Source organism: Phalacrocorax carbo, chromosome 17, assembly GCF_963921805.1.
Source record: "Phalacrocorax carbo chromosome 17, bPhaCar2.1, whole genome shotgun sequence".
In the NCBI taxonomy this organism is placed as follows: Eukaryota; Metazoa; Chordata; class Aves; order Suliformes; family Phalacrocoracidae; genus Phalacrocorax; species Phalacrocorax carbo.
The window spans coordinates 3,407,747-3,435,555 of NC_087529.1; the positions used below are offsets into that span (position 1 = coordinate 3,407,747).

At 45.0% G+C, this 27,809-nt stretch overlaps 1 protein-coding gene across 2 annotated transcripts in view; it reads left to right on the forward strand.

Annotated features, from left to right (window-relative positions):
- VPS53 (VPS53 subunit of GARP complex) overlaps positions 1–27,809 on the forward strand; it is a 69,830-nt gene that overhangs the window by 13,890 nt on the left and 28,131 nt on the right. For both annotated transcript variants that reach the window (XM_064468027.1, XM_064468028.1), the window contains exons 5-13: positions 7,680–7,766; positions 8,047–8,162; positions 9,319–9,438; positions 14,687–14,765; positions 15,984–16,127; positions 17,249–17,391; positions 18,067–18,208; positions 19,785–19,886; positions 23,310–23,404. In XM_064468027.1, coding sequence (XP_064324097.1) covers positions 7,680–7,766; positions 8,047–8,162; positions 9,319–9,438; positions 14,687–14,765; positions 15,984–16,127; positions 17,249–17,391; positions 18,067–18,208; positions 19,785–19,886; positions 23,310–23,404 — 1,028 coding nt within the window. The remainder of the gene's footprint in view (positions 1–7,679; positions 7,767–8,046; positions 8,163–9,318; positions 9,439–14,686; positions 14,766–15,983; positions 16,128–17,248; positions 17,392–18,066; positions 18,209–19,784; positions 19,887–23,309; positions 23,405–27,809) is intronic.

Below are 27,809 nucleotides of genomic sequence, written 5' to 3' on the forward strand. Positions count from 1 at the left end.
CTCCTAGGGCAGAAATCTGCTAAAATCAAAACCAAGTGTGATGAGCCCTTCAGGTTGGTCTGCTCAGGGAAATTAGCTGGCACAGCTGCAGTGCAGTGTTGCCCTGCTCTGACAGACAAGCCCTCTTGGCTTCAGCTGCAGTGGTTTATCCCTAGCTGTAAAACTTAAGAGTTTTCTCTAAAATGAAATCAGACTGAGAATCAAAGTATATTTCCACCCTTTCTCAATCTGGAGGGACTAATTTGTATGAGGTTTTAGTGGCAGAAATTGTTAGGCTGGTCACAGTGTGCAAGGATTTCTTTGAAATCTCTGCAGCTGAGACTCCTTGGAGAATTGGGGATGGGAACTTATTTTTAGTCATGGTCTAGATTTTCATCGATCTGGGCTGTAAGTGTGGCAGCAAATGAAAGCAGCATTAAGGCTCTGTATTCAAGAGCGAGGACCAATCCAGGAGTATTAAATTCTCAGCATCCTGACCACAGCCCAATTTGTAACATTAAAAATACATTTGGATGCTGTGAATTTGGCAGATGTGTCAAGTGTCTATAAAATACTTAGTAGAGGGCAGCTTTCTGATGTGTGTAATGACATCCAATTGAAATATATATTGGCTAGGATCAAATAAAACTAGCATGTTTGTAGCACAACACCAGTGAGCATATGGAAACTATCGAGGGATTTTAACCATTACTGGGGGCAGAACAGTGTTAATTCTGTTAGTCCCCAAGCTCAGGATTTCCCAAGCAAGCAAACTTCCTCTGAAAATTTGCTTTTTTCCCCAGTTAAGCGACATTTTGTAGTAACACATGGGCCTCTCCATTCCTGTTTGCATGTTTCCTAGTACTTCAGTATTTCCTTGCACAAGATTCCCGATAGGGTGAATAACACACCTGCTGATGAGGCACCGCTGCCCGATGGGAGCGATGTGATGGGTCCGTACCTAGGCTGGGGGGGGAAGGAGGAGGCTCTGCCTGTCTGCAGGAGCTGTGGGGATTTGGAGAGACCGACTGTAATTCACTGAGTTGTTTTTTTTGGCTTGAGTATTGTTTCTAGTGCTGGTTTTGTGTCTGTTAATGTCAGTCTGGAACTGCAAATAGCTGGAACATAACCTTTTAAAGGATGCATCACTTCAAAATCTAATGAATTAGATGTGGTCTTGTCCTGCCTCTCACTTGGGTTATTTTCTTTCCTCCTTTTGCTGCTTGGAAGATCTCATGTAAAAAGGTAACACAAGTGATGATGTGCAAGCTGACCTTAGAAGTTGCTTGGGATAATGCCCAGTAAAGCTATTTTTTAGGCAGTCTTTTTCTTAGAGATTCATGGTTTAACTCTGCTCCCTATTGTTTTATACTGGTGTGTTTGGACTCTCATCTGTTGCATCTCAAGTTGAAGAAGGTTGAAGAGCTGTAGCTGATTCATGTGCTATGTTTTTCCCTCCAGCTTTGGAGGATTTGATGAAAACCCGTGCAGCTCACGGTCTGCCCAGCTTACCTGGGGTCTGGCTGTGCGCTAGGGAGTTGGCTCTTCCAACTCCCACAGGTGGCTTCTCAGTCTCCTGCATTTCATCTCTGCTGTTAACACAAGAGCAGGGGAGCTTCCACTGCATAAATTCAGGCTGGCTGGGAAACAGGAATGGCTAAAAATATATCATGGCCTTAAACTGGGAGATCCCCCGTGTGTCCCCTGCCAAGAGCTGTGTTTTGGGTCGCTGCTTCCGCGGGCGCTGGGGCGGTACCTCCCCCGGTGCTACGCCGGGAGCTGGGCAGTGCCCCGCAGAGGCACCCTGCCATCGCACCCTACCATCGCCTGCTTCCCTCCTGCAGCCAGGGCGTGCTCCTGAACCCGCGCCGGAGCCGAGGATCAGCCACGCTACGCTGGAGGAGGAGGAAAGTGATACGTAGCCAAAGCCAGCCTTGTGTTGAGACCTCTGTCTAGAGTCTCCCACTGTGTTGCCTGTCCTGCCCTCTTTGCTAAACTCACTGTTGTTGGAGCAGCTGGGGTACCCCGGGGATAAACTTCATGGAAAAAGCCTCTAAGTAGCCGTGGCTGCCGCTCAGACGCTGCTGACCGATGGCTCTGCCTCTTGCGGGCAGGCCAACCCTATCCGTGCCGTATTTCTCAGCCGGTGCCTGACGTTCAGGGACCTCAGAGGTTTCGTGAAGTTTAATAAATAATGCTGATGGGTTAATTGTAGCTTGCAGGCTCAGTTGTCAATTAGAGTCGTGGTGTTTTTCCAGTACATCGCAACCCTAGTTTCAACATCCTTGTTTCATTTAACCACAACAGATTATGTATCCAGTCTCTTTATTCCTTCGTCGTCCTTTGCCCCTGAAATGAACTCTGTTTCAGGAAAGGAAACACAATAGCTTAAAGCTTAACTTCTGTATGCTGCTTGGAGGTGCCTACATTTACATGTTTCCCAGTTGCACTGATGAGGAAACCAATAAATGAGTAATGCAAGGTGAACCCTGCGTCAAGCCACAGGTGTAAAATTACTAGGTGGCGTTCATTATGTAAGCCAGTTATGCTGGAATAAGAGCAGTTCTGATTCTCTTGATATTGTTTTTGTTTAAGAATTTCCGTCCAAAATAAACCTGCTTTTAATAAAATAACAAAAGCAGTAGGAAAATGCGTTTAAAATTTGTGATTCGCTGTCTTAATGGGAGCGGAGTGTGAAGGGAAATGCATTCTCCAGTATACAGTGTAGCCTTTAACATGGCTGTGGTTCCCCCCTCCTCTTTTACAGGTGAAAGAATAATCATTAAATACATTCATAAACTTCTGTATTACACCTTGAACAATTAGACCTACTTTTATGCCCTAGATGACAGTTTCTCATCCCTTAATAATGAATGTAATTTATCAAATGTGAGGTGTTCTCTTAAAATTGATGTTTGTATTTAATTGATTTTGCTATTTGCTTTACTCTGCCTTTAGAGTGACCAGGAAGGTGGTGTTTTTCCATTATTAGTTTTATTTATTTCCTTCATCTAGGGGCAATATTTTAATTTCAGATGCTGCAGCTGGAATGTTGCAGCCAAAAAGGTTTCACGCGTTTCTTTCAGAACCATAAGAAAGTTTAATTGTGGGCTTTGTGCAAGAGGTAATTTGGTCTGAACTTCCCATCAGATCTACCTGACAGTGCTCTCCTGACTTAAAAAAGGTAGATTTTCACACAGCGTTACTTTCAGCAAATCTTACCTATGTTTGAAGAAATGTTTTAATCTCTAAATGTAAATTATATGAAAACCAAGAACGTTGATGAATTAGTGTGTTCTGGCTCAAATAAGGAATATGCAGCTCTTTTTTAGGAGAGTAGCTAAGGTTTTATATCTTAATGGCTAAGCAAATATTTGGAAGCAAGTTTTAAGAAATGAAACTTACTCAACTCTGTTGTGAAGTTTGCTGCTGAGTTCTCTGTGTGTGGTTTTGTTTGTTTGTTTTAACAGCTCTGGAAACGTATCCCCTTCTCTGAGAGATGCAGTACAGAACTTGAACGGAACAGCAGCTTCTGTTCGGTCTCTCCCGCACATCCCAGCCATGTTATTTTTCACAGCAGCGGGAGACCTCACTTCTTTAATTCATCAGACAGGGGCCGAGCACATGTTGTCTTGTTTGTGTTTTTCCAGGGTCCACAAGGAGATAAAAGGTACAAGTGTCAGGACCAGGTGATGACACCAGTTCCCCTTATTTTTGGCAGTTCTAAGCGTACGAGAACGCAATCCCGCTTTGCTTCAGTCGGTATTGCACGGTCAGTTTTTAGGCGGGGAGTTTGCCCACTGCTGCGTGTGCTGGTTTCCACCGAGCGCAGAGCAGTGAGCAGCAGGAACACATTCTTCAGGTGTAAACCAGTTTCCTATAAATAGTCTCTGCTGGTTTTTGTCACAATATTATTAAATAGCACTGTGACCTGTTAGAGAAATAGATTGAGTGTGGTTTCTTAACAGTGAGCAAAAAAGAAACTGCTGTTACGTGGGCAGCTAGAAATCCTCTTTGGGGCCTGGTTTGGGCCATTATCCGAGAATAAATTCTGGGGAGTAACTTTGGAAAAGGTCCCTGTATTCAAGTAGGCGATATTCTGTCTCACGAGGTAAACAGACAAGACAGTTTTCCCTTTGTGGGTACGGATTTTAATGTAAAACCTGTAAGCCCTGAGATGGAAACTGACACTCACGGTACTGTTTACTCTGAACTTGGTTGCCAAAGGCTGTTGAGAACAAATGGCTTTGAGCTGTATATTGGTGCTTAAAATAGCAACTCCAATGCTGTCTTCCTTGGAGAACAGGTTAGAGGTGCCACCCCCAAGTGAAGGGGTTGCGGTGGATGGTTGGAAATCTTAAGAATTCGCTTCAGCAGTCATGCTAAGGAGAGCTGCTGTGGCAATTGTCCGAGCCGGCGTCTGATAAATCAGGCCTAGGAGAGGGGAGTGAGGTCAGAGATGTGTCTCAGCAGCGTACAGCTAGTTGGGAATTGGGGTGATCCTACTGCGTGTCTGCATTGCTCTGTTGTACTTCATGGTGTGTTGGACCTCCCCAGGCTCCTTACAGCTGGTCATAGAATGGTGTGGGTTGGAAGGGACCTTAAAGATCATCTAGTTCCAAGCCCCTGCCATGGGCAGGGACGCCTTCCACTAGACCAGATTGCTCAAAGCCCCGTCCAGCCTGGTCTTGAACGCCTCCAGGGATGGGGCATCCACAGCTTCTCTGGGCAACCAGTTCCAGTGCCTCACCACCCTCAGAGTGAAGAATTTCTTCCTTATATCTAACCTAAATCTACCCTCTCTTTCCATTTAAAGCCATCACCCCTTGTCCTATCACTACACACCTTCGTAAAAAGTCCCTCTCCAGCTTTCTTGCAGGCCCCCTTCGGGTACTGGAAGGCTGCAATAAGGTCTCCCTGGAGCCTTCATTTCTCCAGGCTGAACAACCCCAACTCTCTCAGCCTGTCCTCATACGAGAGCTGCTCCAGCCCTCGGATCATCTTCGCGGCCCTCCTCTGGAGTTGCTCCAACAGGTCCATGTCCTCCTTACGCTGGGGGCCCCAGAGCTGAATGCAGCACTCCAGGTGAGGTCTCACGAGAGCTGAGTTAAAGGGGGAGAATCCCCTCCTTTGACCTGCTGGTCACGCTGCTTTTGATGCAGCACAGGATACGGTTGGCTTTCTGGGCTGCAAGCGATGTTGCTGGGTCAACCCACACCCCCAAGTCCTTCTCCTCAGGGCTGCTCTCAATCCATTCTCTGCCCAGCCTGTATTTGTGCTGGGGATTACCCCAACCCAGCCCCTCTGCAGACCTTGCACTTGGCCTTGTTGAACTTCACGAGGCCTGCACGGGCCCACCTCTCAAGCCTGTCAGGCTCCCTCTGGATGGCATCCCTTCCCTCCAGCCTGTCGACCGCACCACACAGCGTGGTGTTGTCGGCAAACCTGCTGAGGGTGTGCTCACTCACCCCCACTGCCCACGTCACCGACAAAGATGTTAAACAGCACCGGTCCCAGTACCGACTCCTGAGAACGCCACTCGTCACCGGTCTCCACTTGGACATGGAGCCGTTGACTGCAACTCTTTGAATGCGACCACCCAGCCAATTCCTTATTTATTGTGTGGTCCATCTGTCAAATCCATGCCTCTCAAATTTAAAGATGAGGATGTAGCGCGGGACAGTGTCAAATCCTTTGCACAAGTCCTGGTAGATGACGTCAGTTGCTCTTCCCTTATCCACCAACGCTGTAACCCCATTGTAGAAGGCCACCAGTGAAGCCCTAGTGCCCCTAGTGAAGCCATGTTGGCTGTCACCATTCTCCGTATTTTCCATGTGCCTTAGCATAGTTTCCTGGAGGATCTGCTCCATGATCCTGCCGGGCACAGAGGTGAGACTGACTGGCCTGTAGTTCCCCTGGTCTTCCTCTTTTCTCTTTTTAAATGGATCTTCCGTGCTTCGCCTCCTGGTGTTTCTGCATGCGTGAGATCCTAAGTTGTTTTGAGATGATCCGAAGATTAAGTTTTGTGAGATTGCCTTGACTTTGGATAGGAAGGAGGATAACATCTCTTTTTGGAGAATCTTTTTGTTGGCTGACTAAATCCTCATCTCCTTCTGGAGAACTCAGCAGCTCTGACTTCCCTAGGGTCACGCAGAGCAATTAGCATTTAACATTAGTGCTGAAGCAAAGGGAAACGTAGCAGTTGGCATCTGTGAAGAGTTTCAGGTTGACTTTTTTCTCGTTACAGACCTGTCCAAATCTCAGAATATGCAGGACAGTTGCTGCTTGCTTAATAGCCCACTTGAGTAATGTGCTGCAGCCGTGGTCTGGGACTGAGTACAGAGGCTATACTTAAATATGTTGAAAGGAGCATTCTTTAGTTCTTTGGCTTGCACTTAATCCACATGCCTTTAAATGGAAGAGAAAACGTTATTCTGAAAGGTGGCTAGGCTGGAGCCAAATGAGAAGGTAGGTGCTGGTGTTCGTTTCTGATACAGCTGTCCCTGCAGCACATCTGAGTGTCCGTTTCCCTTAGCGAACACGCTATACGATAGCTGTGGTTCGCTGATAGATAAAGTGTTAATTTTCACATGATTCAGAAGATATTTTCGAGGAGACTTTTTTCCCCCTCTGGAAAATGAATTATCAAATGTTTCCAACTTTTATACTTTTATTATAATGCAACTATGTTCCAGCAAAATCTCCTGGCAGATAGTTTGCTCGTACGTTTCCAAATGAAGATGTGTTAAATTTATTTGCTGAAGGAGCTTGTAGCTTGTGCTGTAACCTTGGTCATGGGACTGGATATAAAAACAGAAGGATAGAAGCCCACTTAACAGCGGGAAACAAAGTGGAGCTGGAGCTGGAAATGTTATCAGACTGGGAAGGCAAAACGTGTTGAATTACTTCAGAAGTCAGATTTTGGACATGTGATTTTGGACATGTGGCTTCACTCATTGAATCCACGTGTAGTTCGCACTGGGTGTGTGAGGTCAGGATGCACCATGGTTGTATAAAGGGGACCAGATGCCCCGAGAAGCTTGCAGCAAAATAGCACAAAAATCCAGGCAAGGTCCGTTTCCCATGCTCGACCCTCTACCTGCTAAACCCGTGCCCTCCCTTCTGCGCCGAGAAAGAGACGTTCCTCCTGCAGGTGGGTGGGAGGCTGAGCTGCCCACCCTGAAGGAATCAGCAAAATATGCATCGTGTTTTCCAACAGGATAATACCCTGCTAATTCAGCGAGGGTTTAGGCAAGCACTCGCTGTTCTATATGTAATGTTGTGTACTTTTTATGTGGAATTAATGGTAAACATAGAGGTTTTGTGGAGGCCTCATTTTCCTGCTCTAAATACGTATTGATCAGGAGGAAGTTCTACACATTTTTCCACGCTTGGTGTGTCAAGATTTATTGCAGTAACCTTAAACCTATTCATAGTTCTTATTACAGAGGTGCTTTCATAGAATATCTCAATGAGATTTTGCCAGAGCATTGTTGTAAAATGGATATTGAAACCCTGGTCCACTCAAGTTAAATATCCCAACATGGTACCTTGACTTTTCATGTGCTGACAATATTTTCTTTGTAAGAAAACGGCTCCCTTCCACTGCCCCAGCCCAGGGGCTATAGGGAGCAACTGCATATTTCTTAGAAGGTGAAAACTGATTGCAGGTTTTCTTTCTGACCTTGTTTCATTTCCAGGCCCTGGAAGAAGCCCAGAAAGCCATTCAACAGCTCTTTGGTAAAATTAAGGATATTAAAGACAAGGCTGAAAAATCCGAACAAATGGTGAGCAGCAGTTTCCTTCTGGCCTTTGAAAGGGGGGCGGACACTGACTTTTGCTTCCAGTTCTTGTTAAGAAGGGAACTTTTTTGTCTTTGGTCCTGCTGACCAGTTGGTAATTTGCTGTCAAGCATGTGTTGAACCTGGACCCTTGTCCTCGTGTTAACATGGCTGTAGGGCCAACATGCTTGTAGCCCTGAAAGGAGGAGAGAGCCCTTCTTATTTCTTTCAAGTTTTGTTGCTGTGGCTTGATATTTAACCAGAATCTTGTTTTCTCATTGACTAGGTTAAAGAAATCACACGGGATATCAAGCAGCTAGATCATGCCAAGCGTCATCTGACCACCTCCATCACCACCCTCAATCACCTGCACATGCTGGCAGGTGGGGTGGATTCACTGGAGTAAGTATGTGAATTTTTTAGTGGTACTTTGATGGCACTGCTGAGTTCTTAAGTTTGGCGCATTGCTCTGAATAAGGCTGTAAGAGCTGCTTGTTTTTCTGGAGGGAAATTTGTGTAATAGGTTGCATTCTTGATTTTTGCTGGCAGATCCTTTCTGTGCTGCTCTCAATGACCTGCAACCTATGTTGCTGTATTTAAGGGTTTGCAGCATAGACTGCTTGAATGCTGTGTTGATTCCTGGTGATAAGGAATGAGTCTGTCTTCCTTAAAGAGTAAGACAGTCTGTGCAGTTAGGTATCCTCATTAGGGATGTGCTCTTCAGGGATTTGGGGGGGTTTTATCAGTCTTGTATCTTAAACTGGAATGAGATCTGGGGTTTTTTTTTGGAAAGGTCTACTCTAGTTCTGAGAATGAGTTTAAAGAAGCCTTAGAGCTTGTACTGTGGATGAAGTGGGGTTAGATGTTTCTGATAACCCTTTGTGGGTTTTTTTAATATGCTTGAGGAACACAAAGGCTAGGGAAATCCAGTTTCCTACATGTTGCATCTGTGAAGTTGCAAGACCCAGGCACAGTCTGTTCTTGGATTGTAGCAAATTCTGCATGAACACTGGGTTAAGTGTTCAGAATTAAATTTTACTTAGGCTGCTGCCTCTATTGGAATAATCCTAAAGGATGAAATAAAAAGAAATAAACCTGATTTCTTTTCTGTCGGTTCCCTGTGAAAGTTATTAACAGAAAGGTCAAGGCTAAAAGCTTTTCAGCGTTATGATTCTCCTCCCTGTGAAGCTTTAACTCACACTTTGTGTGTGATGACGAATGGCTTAACTCAGGTCATTATAGTGAAATAACATTTACTGCCTCCGGACCCATACTGGTAAGCGGATGCATTCGGTAGTTTACATGTTCTTTGCCAAGCGTTGCTTTTGACATTTATGTTTTTTGAAGCACTGTTAGATGTGTGCCAGATTGGTTTATTTTAGCACCAGTTAAGTGAAATTTTAATGCTGCATTGGAATGTTAATGAACAGTTGTGTATTTTAGAAAAATAAATGCCAATAGGGACCAGCGTGACCCAGCAGGGATGAGGTAGCCGGTGGCTTTACCACCCAGGATTTTCATCGGGCCTGCCTTTGTAAGTCTCCTGTTTTCTCTCTAGGGCTATGACCAGGAGGAGACAATATGGGGAAGTTGCCAACCTTCTCCAAGGTGTCGTGAATGTGTTAGAGCACTTCAACAAGTACATGGGGATTCCTCAGATTCGACAGCTTTCTGAAAGGTAAAATAGTCAAACCCTGAGCGCTTGCATGCCTGCTGGGAAGGAAGCTTAGGAAATACATTAGGCAGAATTAGTTTCTCAAGGATGTAAAGGCTGGACATGGTCCTTTGAGCTTCTGTCCAGCCAAAACAAACAGGCTAAAATTGGACACAATTTGCACAGATCTTGAGCAGCCGATTCTGTTGAATAACAGTAATCAGTACGGATGTAATTCATGAATGATTTGCGCTTCTCATTGACTGTCTTTGAATTTGCCTTACCTGGAGTAACCTGTGGAAGTGCAGATTGGTTTACGTGATCTTCATGTGCAGGTGTGTGTGGTGAACCATGAGGTGATGCTTCCTCCTGCTTTCCTAACCTCAGTGATACAGTTCAGCAGCCTGGCATGAGGCAGAAATCTATGCATTAACATCGTGGTGCTTGGGGCCCCTTTCTGCCCAGACACGTGCCTTACTGCTGCCCAGTCGCTGTCAAACTGCGTAATTGCCCAAGGGTTCAGGCAGGCAGGAGTTCTTTTTGTGCATTTGCCAAACTCAGTTACTCTGAGTACCTTGAGTTTCTTCTGTCAAAACCTGCTCCCGTTGCCCAGTTCTGCTGAGATTTGAGGCTTGTAGCAAACCTTCCCAAGATTGCATGCAGAACACCTGACTGCTCTAAACTTTAGAGGTGCTCGAAGGAGCCTTCCAGGCACAGTAATTAATTTTTTTGGTGACACTGCCTTTGCTAAGACAGCAGCTGGCTGCCTGTGCTGTTTAGTGATGGAAATAGTGTTTGAATGTTTTGTTTTTGTTTTTATTTTAAATATCTTAATGTAAATCTGTTGGACTTTCTTTATGGTACATATCTTCCAGAAAACCCAGATGGATTCCATGAGACAGAGCAAAATAAAAATCCACCCTAAACCAGAGAAAGATGGGGGCTTGTTTTAACAAAGCATTTGACCATAAGCATTTGCTTAAATGAACATCTAGGAAATATAAACATATGTCACTGCTTTTCTGAATTTAAGCTGTTTATTCCAACCTTGTGCTCAGAAAGATAGCTTGCTTCATTTTCTTCCTGAGTGGTAATGCCCTTGGGCAGAAACCTGCTGTCACTGGCCATTTTAAGGCCAAATACAATTTAAGCCTTGGTCCAGAATGCTGCCTGGTTTTCCCTTTCTGATGGATGATTATTTAATACTTCTGTAGTTGCTGATAATTATAGAAAACAATTCATGCTGCTGCTAAAAGGCAGAGTGGTTTTGAGTCATGCCAGAAAGACTGGCAAGGACATGGAGGGAAACTTCTTTTGTTTTATTCTCCCTTCAAGATAAGGATCTGAAAAGCTCAAGAAAGTCTGTTCCTCCTATTTTTAGAATTGCCTCGGCAGGGTTTTCCTTCCAGTGTTTACACAAGGAGAGTTGCACCATCTGGTAGCGATAGAAGCGGCTGCTTGTGGGGCGAACAGAGAGGGCTGCACCCAGGGTGTTGCTGGGATCTCTTTATGCTTTGACATCCAGGCAGCAAATTACCGCAGGGAGGTCTGCGGCACAGGAATATCTGCTTTGGAGTTTGACTGCTCCTGTACGTATTAGGGCCCGGTTCGGAGCTGACTTTTCTCTCTCTTTGCTTGGAAATACTTTTGTGATTCATGAAACATCAAAGGAAGTTTGCCTGGCTTCTCGCAGCGGTATTTTTAGACTGTGAAATTGCTGGGCTTCGATATCTCATGAATTCGGTTTAATGGTACAAGTGAAGCCTCTCGGATGTTTGTGAAGGCAAGAAATGCTTTTAGTAGATGTTGGCACAGACCTGTGACAGTAACCAAAGTCTATCATATACAATAAGTCTATTATATACACTGCTAAACGAGCAGGTTGTGTTGCTTTCTTTAATAAAGAGCCCCTCTTTCTTGGTGTGAATGGAGTGAAGCCAAATATGAATGGGAAACCATGGGAAGGAAAAGTGCCTGCTCGGTGTTGTTGGATCCGCTCTTTGTTGTGGGGTGTGCAGTTTAGGTTCCTGCTCCTAGACACTGTGAAAAACTAATGATGTGGTTTTAATGTTGCTTTCCACCTGTTCTGTCCCTTTGAAAATAACCCAACAAAATCCCTCTGTAAGTATCCATTGGAAACCTGGGCTGAACTCGCGGTTAGTTGGCTTCTTGTGCTGGTCCTGTTGAGTACGGATGTAAAAACGTCACAACTCGCATCCAAATGTAAATGTTTTCTTCCCCGTGTTCCTAAAACAACTTTTTATAGGGTGCATTGGAAGTTGTTTGTTGCGGTAAATAGGAATATTTTGTTATCTCTCAATCCTCTTCTGTTTTCTGTCTGTGGAGGGAGCGTACAATTAGCGGTCAGGAACCCACCCATGAAAGTGGTTGAGAAAGCCTAGCAGATAGTGGAAAAAAGCCTGGAAAGTATTTAGGAGAAAGATGATTATAAGTTTGCCACAGAAAAACAGGCTAGCTCAGCCTCTTTTTATCTCAGCAAGCTGCCAGGCGTAGTTTAAGATTTCTGGTAGCCTTGGCTAAAGGAATTGCGGTTTCTAGTAATTTAATGTCTTTTGAAATGTAACAGTGGGTTTTCTTGTTTTTATCATTTAGAGGCAGGGGAAACAGAGAACAAAAGCCACTAATAATAAAACAAAGGTTGGAGAAACAAAAATCACTAGTACTTGGGCAACCAGAGGTTTTGGCTCATGTGAGCAAGCCCAGAAAAAGGCAATTCCCTGCTGAGGCGAGCCAGGTCGGCTGCTGCGATACCCCGGCACGCTGCCGGCGGGAGTCTAGTCAGGGAAAGATGTCCTTATCGAACCAACCTGAGAAGAGATCCCAAATCTGTTACCAGGGCTTGCTGAGCCTGTAGGTAATTCACTTTCTGCAAGCGGTTAAACCCACGCTCATACACGCGCAGAATCGGTCCTTCAGCGGCGAACGCGAGCGAAGGCAGCCGTGGGGTCGAGGCTTTTACCGCTGCAGTCACCCATTGCGTGAAGAGTATTCTGAATTATTGAAAGGCTCCCCGCTTTCCATGGGGAGCAATAATCTCTGGTGGCTAAAGCGAGTGCCTTCCTGTGTTCTCTGCCTAAAGCAGCGGCTCTGTAAAGAGGTGGCATAAAGGTTTTCATGTTTCTTGTTGCACTCTCGTGGAAAAAAATAATTGTGTGTGTCTGCGTGTGTGTGCTTGTGTGAAGAGTGATGGTTCCTGGGAGGGCAGTGAGGCTCCCTGGCGTTGCTCACATATACCTAAACCTTGATGTCTCTGCCCCTATCCCTATCTTACAAATCGTGAAGGAAAACAAAAGCGGCTAAAACTCTTTTTCCCTGTTTGCTAGTGACAGATTTTTAGGCAGAACAGATTTTTTTAAAAAATATATTTTTAACATCCCAGTTCAGCAAGGCATTCCTCAAGTTTCTTAATTTAAGGATATGAGAATCCCCATTAAGACTATCCTTAAGTACTTTCCTGAATTGGAGCCTAAAACAGCAAAGCCCACGGACAGGGCCTTTAACTGCTTGACAGTGCCTCTTTTAAATTTGTTGAGCCTTCAGGAATCTGGCTGCTGGTCTTTTCGGTGCCTCCCCTGTGCTTGCACTGCAGCTGTTGTCAAGTGGGAAGGTCCCTGTAGCTGGCTGTAAGGAAAGAAGTTCCACAGCTAATACTTCCAGTTCTTTATACAAACTCATTCGTTTCTGTGACTCCTAATACTAAAGACTTCTTGTTTCTTTATTATTTAAAGGATATATTTTTTCAGTCCATGTTTAGTGGCTTTTTTCTTCTTTTTTTTCCTTCTTAAGGATCAAAGGGTTTGGTTCTGTGATGCTTTCTCACACGAATTACTAGTGCTGACTAGTGCAATTTAAGCAGGATTATACCTGTAATTGTGGCTGCTGGGCTGGCTTCCTCCTTAATGCTTAAATTTCCCACTCCTTCGATTTCAACATATTAGAGAGTCCTTTTTGTTTCACAGTTAGGAAGGTGTTAACTGGGGATCTGTACCTGGAAGAGTCGAGGAGTTTCTAAACATTCCTGTGAAGCAGAGAGCTTAAGTGAGAATTATGCTTGACATTGCAGGCAGGAAGCTTTTCCAGCAAAATCCCCATAAATAAATCCTGGATAAGGCAGGTCATACATACAGTTAAATCACAGATATAAAGTTATATTTCAGCCGTCACTTTTAAAGGACTAGAATTTTCTGTGTTTGGCACCATTAAAGAATCCAGCCTTGTTCTCCAGCATTGTCAGGTCATCTGGTGGTGTTTTGCTGCTAATGGACCTCAAATGGGCAGATTAAAGAAGCAGATCATTCCTTGTTAAGGTTGAGGAGTCTTAAACAACAGAAGAAAACCCCAAAGTCTTCCCTCCACAGTCTGAACAAACATTTTCACAAAAGTAAATACAGCCACTCTTTCTAATGTATCAATCTCAGTGGAAAAATCCACGGCTTTGAATGATCAGTTTAGACCTTAAAGCGTTTCCAGTATAATAAAAAGTGATGGAAGAATTCAAGGCTGCAGAGGGATATAAGTGCCTAGCTGTTTGGTTTGGCTCTTTCTAGTATGTGTAGGCATTTCCATTTCCCTAGAAGTATCAATTAAGCCATATTGACTTTTATTTCTGGAAATTGGAAGCTTTATTCTCTCAGCTAAATAAAGAGCAAGGTTGTGGTTTGTTCAAAACTTTTTCACCCATTTCATACCTTTGCTCTTTTATGCTGCTTAAGACATGGAGGATTTATAGGGTAAAACCGCAGCCAACAGTGTTCACATGGACGCATTTAAAAGTAGGTCAGTGCACCTGGAACTGTGAAAGGTTCGCGATGAAGTTTGAGACACTGTGAAGCTTTTTATGTGTTAGAAACATACTTTTGTTGAAATACGATCAACAGACACAAACATAAAGATAAATCGATCACGTTGGCACTAAAGGAACCCTGCTGATTTCTCAGCTGATTAACTGGCTCTTATTAAAACACTAAATTGCAGCAGGGCAAGAGCATCTAGGACATGTTCTGCTACAGCTCAGGGGTTGATGCTGCAGAGCCGGAGTTGTCACCCCGGTGTCATTCAGGGAGCAAATCCTCTCCCAGTTTCGACGTACAGGCCTTCTTAATGTGCGTGTTTTTCTTTAGCGTGCTTTTTTTTTTTGTCCCTTAAAAACCTTTGCGTAGCTGTTTCAGTCCTCTTTGTAGTTATGTTTGCAGACAACAAAACAAAGAAGTTGTATCACCAACAAAGCCCTTGCTTCCTCTGTCCTGGTCAGGGTGAAGGCAGCGCAGAATGAGTTGGGACAGCAGATCCTGGCTGACTTCGAGGAAGCCTTTCCTTCTCAAGGTACAAAGGTAAAGTTCTCGGCTCCCCTCTTCCTCCCATTGAAAAGTGTCGCTGAAAATCAGTCAGTGAAACTGTTGCTGGTTTTAATCTCATTTTACATCCAGATTTGATCTCTCTGTGTTGCAGGAGTTATTTTAGAAAGCAAACGAGTCTCGCAAGCTGCAGGGTGCTAGGTATATTTCTCACTGTTTCTATCAAGTGGACGTGGGAGAGAAATGACACCCTTCCTCTGTCATGTTGCGCACATCTGTTGCAGTGAGGTCTGCAAGCCAGCCGAGGAACGCCCCAAGCAATTTATGTGTGGCCCGATAGACCAGAGTGGGGTTCCCTCGGCATCTGACCCAGGTTACTGGTTATTTGCTGGACACGAAAGGTTCGTGTTGTGTTTGGGGAAAGCCAAGCGCAGGCTGGCCGTTGACATGCTGCCACCAAATTTGTCTCTGGTTTACTCAGCACAGATGCGAATCTGGGCTAGGGCTAAGGCACCAAATGTGCTTCCCCAACACTATGCATCCAAATGTTTGCTAACAATATGGGGGGTAGGTGTGAATTTGAACTTACTTCAAAGAAAACACTAGTTCTGTCTTCCAAAGTACCAGTTTTGTTGTTTTCTTCATAAAACTGACAAGTACAAAAATAAGGAAACTATTTGGAACAAATCCTTGATAAAGGGCACATCTGTGTCCCCATGAAGCAGCATCAAAAGAGCATTTTTTTTAAAAAAATGTTTCTAATTTTTCTGTCTTCTGCACCGACATCATCATATGTGCCAATACAGCCCAGCAGATGCTACTTTTGAGTTACAGACTGATCATCTCTAGACTGCTGTTTTCTCCATTAATTTGGCCTTCGGGTTTGCAGAAAAGGGGTTGCTTGTCCCACTTGTCTTAGGTGCTCCTCAGAACACCTTAGGCCGATGAAAGGCTTTGCAGAAGCGATGGGACAACGGTTCTTTCTGCAGATGGAGCTGGCTGCTCTTCTGCGGTAGGGAGCTTCCTGGCTGCTGGGCTACAGAACGATTTTATGGCCGGTGAAGTTGGAAGCAGCTCAGTTTTCATCCAACAGAGGACAGATGCCTAAGTGATAATAAAGAGCAGCAGCAGAAGCATCAAAAAGAGAAGAATAATGGGGAAGGATAAAAACAAGATAACCTGGATGCAGTACAGTTTACAATCATCCATGCAGCTATTTAACCTGAAATAATTTGTTCCTGTTTATTTTGATAGAGGCCTGGTGGACCCAGCAATGTCCTACGTGATGCGTGTCTAGTCGCCAATGTCCTGGATCCCAGAATCAAACAGGAAATCATCAAGAAATTTATTAAACAACACCTCTCGGAGTATCTGGTCCTTTTCCAGGAAAACCAAGATGTAAGGGAAGCTTAGCAAGCTACATTTGGATTTCACATTTTGCTCTGCTGGCGTTGACGAAGTTCACGTTTCCACAGGTTCCTGTAGTGAAATGTTTCTAACCCGAGGGCGCAGAAGCAGCGACTTGTGGGTGTGACATGCACAGGCTGATGAGCTGGGAGTCAGTGTCGTCTCTGCCAGGATGACTTCCTCCCACCTTATACCTCAGTTTCATATGTATCAGTGCTGGAAGTGTTTCCCCCTTGTATAGTAAATAAATAAAATCAAGTTAGTTATACTTTCTGCTCTGTAACGGGTTGAAAATTTAAATTCTGAAAATTGCAAACCCAAATACTTTGAAAAACAACACCTCCCTCTAAACAACCGACCCCAAAATGCCTCCAAAGCCGGGGGGGGTTTTCCAGGAAGTGGATTAATCCTTGTAGCTAATTTTTAAACTTCCTGTCGTGATGCTAACAGCTTTTGAAAAATTTACTATAATCATTTTGGATTTAAATAAAAGCCAAACTAAAACCAGCTCTGGATCAAAATGTGTTTTAACAATTTCGAAACTGTGACAAAGAGGAGGAAAAGGCTAAAATGCTTCATTTTAAATAGCATTTTTCCTTCCAAGTTTTTTGGGTTAATCTTTTTGACTAGAAAGCACAAATACTGGGGGAGAAAAATCCCATCCTGCTCATGTCGTAAGAATTCTTGTAGAAGTTTGTGGGTCCACAGTCCCCAGAGTGTGAAAACCAGCTGATCGTGAGAATCCAGGAATTCCTGCATTCGCATCCCACTGTTGACTTTAACCTCTCTGTCTGCGAAACGAAGAGGGCGGGATCAAATTAGTTACTATTGGATTGAGTTTTCAATAGTACCTAAATGATTTAGGAGTACTGTTATCCTCATTTTCAACAGAACTTGCTTGCTTAGTTCGCACAAGATAGGGTTTTCAGTCTGGCATGTGTTTAAGCGCTTTGAAGAATGACTGTTGGCATTCAGGGTATTATTAACAGTGATCAAGTTAGCTTTGATCGATAGCCCGAGCTCCTCTGCGAAACTGCGGCAGCACAGTTAAGCAGTCAGGCTGAATATTAGCAGCTGCTGCTCTTAAAGATGTCGTTCTCTGTCTTAATCAGGTGGCCTGGCTGGATAAGATTGACAGGCGCTACGCTTGGATAAAGCGTCAGCTGGTGGACTATGAGGAGAAGTACGGGCGCATGTTCCCCCAGGAGTGGTGCATGACGGAGCGCATCGCTGTGGAGTTCTGCCACGTCACGAGGTGAGCGCCCGGCGAGCTCACGATGCTCCCCGGCAGAGTCACCTGCCTTAAAACAACAGGTTGGCTTGGCTTTCGCCAAATGGATCGTACATCCATAGGGCTTCAAAGGCAGTTCTTCAAATATCTGTGTAGAATTGTCCATGATCGAAAGCAGGTGAAGAGGGAAAACCCTGAGGAGTAGCACTAAAACTGCATGCGCTGTTGGGAGGGTGGGATGATGTGGAAATCAATTTTCAGTGTAAGAGAAGTAGACGTCAGTAATATTAGAGGCCAAGGAAAAATTGTGAGCTGACTGTGGTGTGACTGCCCTGGACCGTGCTCATTGCCAGCTAGAGACGGGGGACCGGAGGGAAGTGCCAGCTTGAGTCCCAGTAGCACCACTGCATTTGTTCTGGGACCCCAGTCAGAGACTGCGCTGCCCGAGGTTTGAGGCTGCGAGCTTTCCTGGCTGCGGTGGTGCACTGGGTGTTAGGAGATGGGGTCGTGTTACCCACAAAGCTCTAAACAACTGTGGTGATGTTTGAAATGTGATCTGTAAAATATCTTCGGAATTAACTCGAATTTTGTGATGAAAGTGTGTCTGGGGAATAGGCTGAATTACAATCTTAGGTTTCAGCTCTTTCTCCTTATAGAAAACCACATTTGTGTTTTCTGTTTTCCCCTTCTCTCTTTCAGGGCAGAGCTTGCAAAGATAATGCGCACAAGAGCAAAGGAAATTGAGGTGAAATTGCTTTTGTTTGCAATTCAGAGGACAACCAACTTCGAAGGACTTCTGGCTAAACGCTTCTCAGGTTGCACTCTAGCTGATGGGACAGTGGTAAGGGGACTTCTAAAGAGCAACCCTTTAGTCCACAGCTGCTTCAGGAGAAAAAAAAAGCTGCTTCTCACACATAGCTGTAGTAATGGAGACTGCAAAGTGTCACCTGCAGCTTCCTCTTGCTCTGCAGGTTAGGGTGTTTAGTGTGACTGTGCTTAGTGGGTTGTAATTGGGAAAGTGATTCTTGATCTTGCAGAACGTGGTAGAGAGGATGGCGTACGGCTCCCAAGAAAGAAAGTACACTGATTGCGTACTTTTTTGGTTCTCCTGGGCCCTGTGCTGTTTGCAGCTGAAGCCACATGGCTGTGGAGAACCACAAAGTAATTATGGCATGGTGACTGCATTATAATGTTTGTTCTCTGCATGTCGATGACACCTTATAACTAGAAGTCCTCTCTTCTCTGCATTTCTAGTTACCACACGTTCACCGCATGGTACCATCTTTCAATCCCACACTGTCTGTTGGGTTAGTCTGACTTGCAGGGGCGTTGGTAGCTTCTACTTTTCAGTGTGTCATTTGGTAGATTGTAAAAGCAGAGCCAAGAGAAACAGCTCAGTGAATATCTTTGGGCTCATCTCTGCTTTTTCTGCCTGAAACTTCAGCCAAGAGCTCTGCCAGCCAAGTGCCCTGGGAGCAGAGAGTCCACGCGTGGCTCAGAAGCCACTGGTTTGAGGTTGGCTTTTCTGTCCAGCTGGTGTCTTGAAGCCTACTTGGATGTGATAATTCAGCCTACCCGGCAAGCCTGCTGGACCTGTTTGTAATGTGCTGTGGATCAGTAGGTGCCGCTAATTAAAATGGGAAGTCCTGTAATGTTTTCCTCCTGCCTGAATTTAGATCTCTCAAGAATATGGCTTTATTTTTCTGACAAATTTTGTACGAAATTTGCAGCTTTAATTAAATTGGCTTCACTGGGTTGTTATCCTTTTGGAGAAGGTAGGCACAGAAACTGTTATAGCTGGGAAAAACAGAAGGGGAGGGTGTGGCTTGAAATAAAAGAAAATCCTTTCTGTCCCCCTGTCTGAGCTGCCGAGAGGCTATGACACTCTGGGTGTCGTCATCTGACCCGTTTTATACACAAAATGAAGGCCATAATTATAAATGGCTATCTGGCGAGTGCACAGTGGGGACAAGCAGTCTGGTGGGAGCAGTCATGCAGGATTTACTGCGGCAGCAGGGTTTTGGGGCCAGCTGTCAGGGGCCCGTGTGGTGGAGACCACGTGCTTTGGAGCGTGTGGTTTGAGAGAGTGGAAATTTGGTGCTAATCAAAATGCCCCTTCCAGGGATGATTCAGGCAGAGCAGGTAAGCGTGGGTGCAAGAAGAGCGGGCTGTAAGAGGGTGCTGAAGATGAAGTGTGCTGGCGGAGTGATGGAGAGGGAACCTAGCCCTGAAGTAGGAGGGGGTGTGCTCTAACCTTGATGGAGAGGCACGACCTGGCACTCCGCAGTCACCTCTGTGCTTGGGGAAGGCAGACGGCTGCACAGTGCTTTGAGGGGCTTAGCAAAACATGGATGCAGCTGCGTGCCAGAGGGGACAAACAGGACTGTTCTCTAAGGAGCTTCCTCTTTTATTTACAGAAGAAGCCAGAAGTGCCACCTCCCTCCACCAACCCGTTTCTGGAGGATGAAACTGGGACAGAGACAGATGAGATTGTGATCGAGAAAAGTGATACGGACAAAGTAAGTCTTTGAAGTTCTCCAGTTGTCAGAGAGGCAGTCTCTGTGTCAAAATCTCTAGTGGTGCCTAAGCTTTTCCCATCACGTTGATTTGAAAGGCTTGTTTTCACAGCAATTAATTTAGCACAGTTTTGATCCTCTGCGCAGCTCACAGGCTCCCAGTACAACCATGGTTTGCTCTGGCTCACTTCACTGAAACCAAAGCAATCTTTATTTCAGTTAATAGTGTGGAGATAATCCTGCCACGTGAGAGTGAGTTGGATTCTGTTCTAGCCCATGCAGCAACAGCTCAAATATAACTACGGGATTTCTGTCAAAGAAAGATGAACTAGCGTAGTTGGGTTTTCAGATCCCAGAAGAAGCTCCCACTACAAACAGTTGCAATTCATATTTTGCCTTGTCAGCCAAGCAAACGAAGTCTGGAGCCACCAGGCAACTCATTGAACTTCCAAGTGTCAGTTTTAGGTTTTCACTCCAGATATATTACTACGGGGATTTTTATCTCGGTGGTGTTTTTAATCTATTACCTCTGCAAAGCAGACAACACCTAACCACTTGTAAAAGCACTGGCTTTCCAAAGCCCTCTGCAAACATTAGAGTGAATAGTAAATGCAATTGTTTTAATTGGCACCAATATCAAAGCCTGTAAGCCCCATATTTTTTACTCGCCAGACATTTTCTAAGCGTTCAATTGTAAGTTGCTTGGGGCAGGTACCCTCTCTTTGTTCGGTGAGTTTACAGCCCTGTAAATGGGCCATTTATAGGCGCTATCCTGATGGATGACCAGGGCCCTGGGACCTACTCAGATCTGTGCCCCTGGGGACTGTTTGGGGTGGTAGCTCCAGCGCAGTTTGGTGCGGTGCATCCCCTCCAGATTTTCACACCAGCAGGGCAGCACGCTGCCCTTCACCCACAGCAGAAGTCCTGGAATAGAATGATTAAGCAAAGTTTTGCTCTTTCCATTAAAATACAACTTGGACAGTTGGTATTGGCCAGACTTTACCAGTGATCTAAAAGACAGAGATTGGGAACTTGGGGAGACACCTGTGTGGTGTATTTTTTTGTGAAGAGCTTGCTTTCCACTGTCTGTAGTGGCTGGAAGAAAGCTGCCTCCGATGTGCAGTGTTGGGCTGAGAGGACATCCTTGGAGAAGCCAGTAGTGCTAGGAGGCAGGTGAAGAGAGAAATTGCAAAGCCTTTTTAGGCTGTTCAGGGTTGGGTTTAGTCAACTGTAGAATGCGTTGCCCTGGCCAGAAGGAGCTCAGGTGCTTCCGAGAAAGAAACTGCTCTGCTCCCTGTATATGGGGAGGCTGGTATGAAGCCATCCATTGAGCTATCCCTTGAAATGCTGTTTGTGGCGAGGTTGCCCTTTCTTTCTGGGTACGCCCTGTGTTAATGCTCACAACGCAGTGCTGGGCTCTGCTGCAAGGGTGGCTCCCCCCGGGTCTGCCAGATAAGCCCCAGTATTTCAGTTTCAAAGCACCAACAGCTGGTGGTTAGTGCTGGTGGGTCCATGTTGGAGGTCTCATCTTCTGCTGTCGCTAGCTGAAGAAGGGACAGGAAGAGTTGAAGATGAAGAGTTTTGAGTGTTAGAGCTCTTCCAACACACTAGCCCTGAGAATTCAAGACACTTGGGCATGTAAGAGGGAGCACTAGGGTTTGGGGGGAGAAATCCATGTTAAAAAAGAACCTCTTTTAGCGATCCTAGCAGTTTGATTTAATCTGTTTACTTTGGATAGTAATGAAAGGAAACTGGGCCAGCTGCAGACCTCCTTACTGTGACAACAGTAACCTTTTATTATTTCCATCAAACTCAAGGAGGAAATAGTTTAAACATCTGCAGCTTTTGGACAGGATTGCACACTCAGAAATACAGCTTCACTGCTACTGTTAAAAGATTTAGTATTCTCTCCACCAGACACGCTGGGAGCAGCATGATGCAGAGACACACACGCAGACGCAGAAAACCAGTCCTGCATTAGGAGTTGGCTCTTTCAGCCTGGTAAATCATAAACATCGTGAACCTGCAACCTTGTTTTAGTGCTGCCATCCTGGGGACTTGGCAACGGGAAGGTTTCTGTAATTACCACCTATTGTTTTCATCCCGGCTCCAATGTGCGTGTGCATCCGGCAGAAACGGGCAGGCCCTGGCAAAGGGGCTGAGGTGGAGAATGCTGGGTAGTGGCTCTGTCCCAAAGCTGTAAAACTTACATTCTCCAGTCGTGCTCTTAGTGAGAAGGTTAATGAAGCCAGTCTCATAGAGGTGGTCTGGTGTCCATAAAACCGTTCGCTCGCTTTAGGTTTGCAGCCATATGTTAATATTCATTGTGTCTTTGAGTCTTAATCATTTCTGAGAATGCTTGCCTGCAAGGTTGCCATTCCTGCAAATGACTTTGTGCCGCCTCCTCTGTCATTTAGGAGAGCATGTCCTTTAGGCTTTCTTGTTTTGCTTTTCTTATGCTGGGGAAAAAAAAAATTGAACTGGAAAAATTCATATCTTCATTGGCTGGGAGCTGATCCTGGCTTTTTTTGCAGGGAGAGGCAAGAATTCCACTCCAGAGTCACTGCAGCCCTCTTTGCAGGCAGTGAAAAACTGTCAGCTTGCTGGCAAGCAACAGGCAAAAATGGTCTATTGGTTTAAAAAAAAAAACCCCAAATTTAGCTGTAGTGTAAAGACAAGCTTCAAGGCCCTGCCCAGCCTGGTACTTAAACATGCACAAATTTCAGCATATGAGTAGTCCCAGTGGCTTCAGCGAGATGTGCTTGGCCACTTCGTCGAGTGCAGTACTAAACTAAAATGAGAGTAAACCGGATGACTCCCAAGTGGCATATGTGCTTAGTGCTCTAAATGTGATTTTAAAATAGAAGTCTTTGCATCCGCAGAAACACGTTTCACAGGAAAGGCAGTCCTGTAACGTAGCCTGTGTAACTGCAGCTCCTCCAGTAATTACATTCTGTTTACCTAAATAAAATTCATCCAGATGAAGTCTGTAACTTTGAGTTATTATCCTTAATGTTCTAAAATGTAGGGATTTTTCAATGTTGCTTCCAAATAACTGCTGGATTTCCGTTCAGAGGTGACTAGTGGAGTCTTGTTACCCTTCGAAGAGTTCAGTGAGGTTTTATTTACAAACCGTATTAAGATTCTTCTGCTGAAATCTGTTTGCATGGAACAGCCTTCTGTTTAAGGATAAGAATATTATACAAGTGAACAGATAATTCCTTGGAATGCTACCAGCTCTGAGGGAGCAAGGGAAGACTTGGACACACTGACGCTGTATATACTGTTGGTTACGTGCACATTTGACAGCAAATTTCTGTGTTGTAATATTCCTGAAGACTTAGATCCTTCTGCGCCGTTGCATTACTATTTCTTCTAGGTCTTACAGGACAGGTTGGAACCAACACTCTAAATGTTTTCTTACAGCCAAAGAAGCCGAAGGTCCCTGACAATCCTTTTCATGGCATTGTTTCCAAGTGCTTTGAGCCTCACCTCTATGTGTATATCGAGTCCCAGGACAAGTGAGTAACCAGCACGCTCTTTTGGGTTTGGTTGCTTTTGAGTGTGTGTTACAGTTGGATTGTACGAGATTCTGCGCTCAAGCTGCAGAAAATTAATTTATTGGAAGTCTGCTTTCTGATTTCATGGGGGCAGTACTCGTGGTTCAAGAAAGTTAGAATGAGTGGGACCTTCGCTTGTGCAAAAATGAGCGTTCAGAGGGCTGTGGGTGTTGGTTTCGTCTGTAATTGCAAAGGCCTGCAGGAATGATGCCACTGCCTTTCTGCGGAAGAGGCTTAGTGTTTCCGAAATTGCTTCTGTTGCCTCTGCAATTCCCACTGCAGACATAGGCCTTTCTTTCGTCTCATGTCGTCCACAAATAGTAGGTTTGCTGCTTCTGTAAAATACGCATGTGGCTTTGTGGCAGGGGAGTTTCAAGATTTGCTTTATAGAAATAAGTTATTTGAGATCCTTAGATGAAAGCTGCTGTAGATAAGCTGGCTGTAAGATAACATTATCATCGCTCACAGATTGGGGCTTTGTCAGAGGCTTTAATCCCTAGAACCGTTCTTCATCTTCCTCTTTGACTTGCAGCAAAATAACTTGAATGAAAGGAGCTTTCAGCTTAGAGCTCTGAGAAGTTTTCAGAGCTCTCACCACACTTCCTTGTGCACCTCGATTCACACCAAGGTTTAAATAACATCTCTGTGACAACTGCCATGCCAGCTGGGAGAGGAGACAGTTGAAAAAGGTTTGATACAGTCTTTTAGTGCAGGTTAGTGGCTGGAAAGCAGGAGGAGGGGCCTGCCTCATGTAACTCATCTGCCTGTGCCCTTCCATCTTCCAAGGACTTACATGTGAGCGAGTGGGTAACTTGAGACTCGTAGGATCCTGATTTTGTCCAAACTCCAAGACAGCCGTCTTGAAAAAGGTTTCCCATGTCCCGTCAACCTTTTAGGTTTTAAATAAATAGATAAATAAATAAACAAACCCTGGCACAATGGTCTGTCATGCTGGGTTTAGGTTCCGCTCCGCAGTATAACAAAGGGGAACACATATTTCCCTCTGCCCTCAGCCAGCTGAGCACTAGCTTGTTTGAATATTTCGTCCCTTCTCACTGGGGGCCATTTTAATCCCCGTTTTGGTAATTCTACCCTACTGCACTCCTAGCCCTTCCGGTTGCTTTTTTTCTTTTCCTTTTCCTTTACAATCCTGAGATGTTTTATATTAGCTTTATAGCCACAGGCTGCAAGGAGTTCAAAGGAAAACTGCCACAGTATTCCCCATGCTGCCCCTGTCTGCCAAAAATTGCTTTCCTTTATGATTTTCTCTCTTCTTCCCCTTTTGATTGAACTTCTGAAGAATCGGTTGCTGATGTCCAAAAATTAGTTGCTTAGATAATTAATTGTATGTTTGGGGTCTGAATAGCGAGAGTAGCGTGACAGTTTTGTTCATTGTTGCCTTAAGCCTGTGGCAGAAAGAAGCCTGGACCTGTTTCCATATGTTTCCATACCCATTTAAAGAAACACGGTGCCAAAATCTGTAGCAATTTAAGAGGAGACACCTGACAGAAAGGCTTAAAGGTGCTGCTCTCCACCCTTAGCTGCAACGTAAATATCAGATTTCTTAACAGCGAAGCAGATTTCATTTCTGCCCCTTTGGGATATGTGTCTTCAGCTCTTCTTTGTGGTCCATCAGAGCAACGGGAGCGTACACGTGTGCGCTAAGCCGTTATGACGGAGTAAAGGAAGAGCTCTGTCAGCTCTGCAGTGGTGAGGGTACGCAGGGCCGTGATTAAGTGTGCAAGAATGCACGTGTGCGTTCAGATTGTTCAGAAAGCTGGTGCTTCCTCTTTGTGGTGTGTATTTGCAGCCTCGTGAGCAAAGGGGCTTCCAAAATACTCGGTTCGTGGAACTATCCTACAAGAGGTCCGGGTGTCTCAGTGCCGTTGCCCTTCCTTGATCCCAACTGTTCACATCACTGAACTGACCGACTTACTAAGCACCGCGCTCTTCTGTCACGCTGCTGAGGAGTTGCCCAGTTCATCTCATGGTTGCCAGAGATGCAGAAAAAACACTGAATAGGTTGAGTGAAAGAAAAAAGGAAGAGGAATAGGAATGAAGGGATTTAAGAACCAAAATAAAATTCTCTTTATAAGATTTCATTTCATATTTTCTCTTGATCAGATTTGGAGAGTTCTTCCAATAAATATGCTGCTGTTAGGACGTACCACATCTGCGCTACCAGAGAATTTGCTTTGAGCTTTTTTGCAGAGTTTATATAGAGAAAATATTCATTTTCTCTAGCTTTTCTGCCTTCTTCATGTTTCATCTCCCAGCAGCTTTTTTCTGCCAAATACTTTGTGCTCCCATTGTACCACACAAACACTGTTAGCCTTCGTATTGTGTTTGGGCCAACTGAGAGGAATGTGAAAGTTTGACTGACATCAACTGAGGTGTGCGTTAATAATATAGTAGTTCCCTGAGTGCACAATATCCTGATGTTTTGCTTGTATCAATCCCATGCTGAAATAAGGGCAGTCCTCGTGGCCTGCCTTTTACCAGCAGTTTGTTCAGGTTAGGATCAGAGCAAGCATGAAGCTCTGGCACTGCTCTCCCAGCTATTTTGGACAGCTGCGTTTGCTCGTGCATCCCAGTTGACATGACCTTGGGGGACCGGGAAAATGTAGATGCATTTCACTTTGCCTCCGAGAAGAGGAGAACATGTGGAGTAAGCATAAAGAAACAAAAGCCATTGACATTCCTCACTGTGTCTTGAGACTGAGAGAAGGAAAAAAAAAAGTGGCTGGTGAATGCGAAGAAAGCTCCACTTTGTTGCCCAGATGGAGCAAAGCGCCAATGCAGAGGTGGAAATGCAGCTGTTTAATTTAGTGGGGCTTTTGACAAGGAGCAAGCCGTGTCCGCTTTGAGAACCTGAAGGAATGCTGCAGCTCGTAGCGCGCGTGAGCCCTCCTGCAGCAGCCCATCTCTCTGGCTCTCCTGCAGCCACGGGGGGAGGTATATTTTGCTTCACTGTGGTCGAATACAATCAATGCTTCGGTTCAGCATTCAATTGCTCGTGCCAGTGTAGAGATTTATCACATCAGTTGAGCAGCCTGATGTTTTTACAGTTCTTGTAACAAAGCCGAGGAACCGTGTGCCGATGTGGAATCGGAGCTATGTAAAGTACTCAAAGCAGCACGCAATAAGCATGAAAAAAGGGGCTACTTGTCTTTGCAATAGCCTATGAGCCTAGCTTAAGCCAAAGAGCCTTACTTCATGATTTAAAGCCCTGCTATTGCAAGCACATTTCTGTAGATTAGTTTGGCCCAGCGGATCATCCGTGGCAGGAGCTCATCCGTTTTGGTGCAGCAATCTGCAAGTTTATCAGGGAAGAACCAAGTCACCTTTTCTACTTGTGCAGCGTTTTGAATTCTTTGGTAAACTGAAATCAGAGGGTTTTTTCTCTTTCGTAAGATGAAAAGAAAGAAAAGACAGAGACGGGGGAAAAGTTTTTGTTATTGGTGGGTTTTTTCCCCCCTTTCTTTGGCAGAGCTAAGTGAGAATGTGCTGAAGAGTCTCAGCCGATGTGCTGGCGGAAAGGCTGTACCCATCCCGGCAGTCTCTCTGCATGAACTCTCGTGTTGTGCTGGCTGCCCTGTGAGCTGGCCTAGGGTTAGGAGAACATTTCAAGTTGAAACTTTGACAGGCTTTTAAAGAAGAGTTCTCATTTCTATGGACAGCATTGCTACTCTTAAATAAGTCTGTCCCTGAAAAAAATAATGATAATACATTAACTATAAAGTAATTTTTAATTTTTTTAATGATAGCTCAGTTTCTTCTGGGAGTTACAGTTCAGGTTCTTTCTTCTGCCGTTCTCCTTCTAAGGATTCAGCTTTCTACTTGGGTACCCTGGCTCACGGCGTGGCCAGCCGTTACACCCCCAGCAGTGAGAGGGGCGAAGGCTGTGGCGTGGGAAGGGGAGAGCTGGGGGATGTGGAGCCAAGACCGTTGTGGAAACGGGAGCATGAAATACAGGAACTTCACAACTCCTTTTGGTCAGTGGAGTGCCACCCTGTCCTCTGAAATGCCTCTCTGTTCCTCAAAAGCCAAACTTCCTTGTGCGAGTTTGCACGTGCTTGTGTGTCTGGGGGAGGAGGTTTATTGCTGTAATTGAGTTCATCTGGCGAAGGTTACTCCACTAGGCAGAGCTCCGGTGTCAGAAGGGCTGGTCTTTGTTCCTGACAGGGATGTGCTGTCTCTGGAGGAGTAGGACCAGAGGAACTCCCCAAGATCAGAAGACTACTTTGGTCCTGTATTGATGGTTCTGGCCTTCTGCCCTGCCAAAAAGCCTTTTTGTCATGATGAAACAGTGGAGTGAGGTTTATTGTTGCCTAAAGACCAAAACATTTGAGTAAGGACCAGGTTA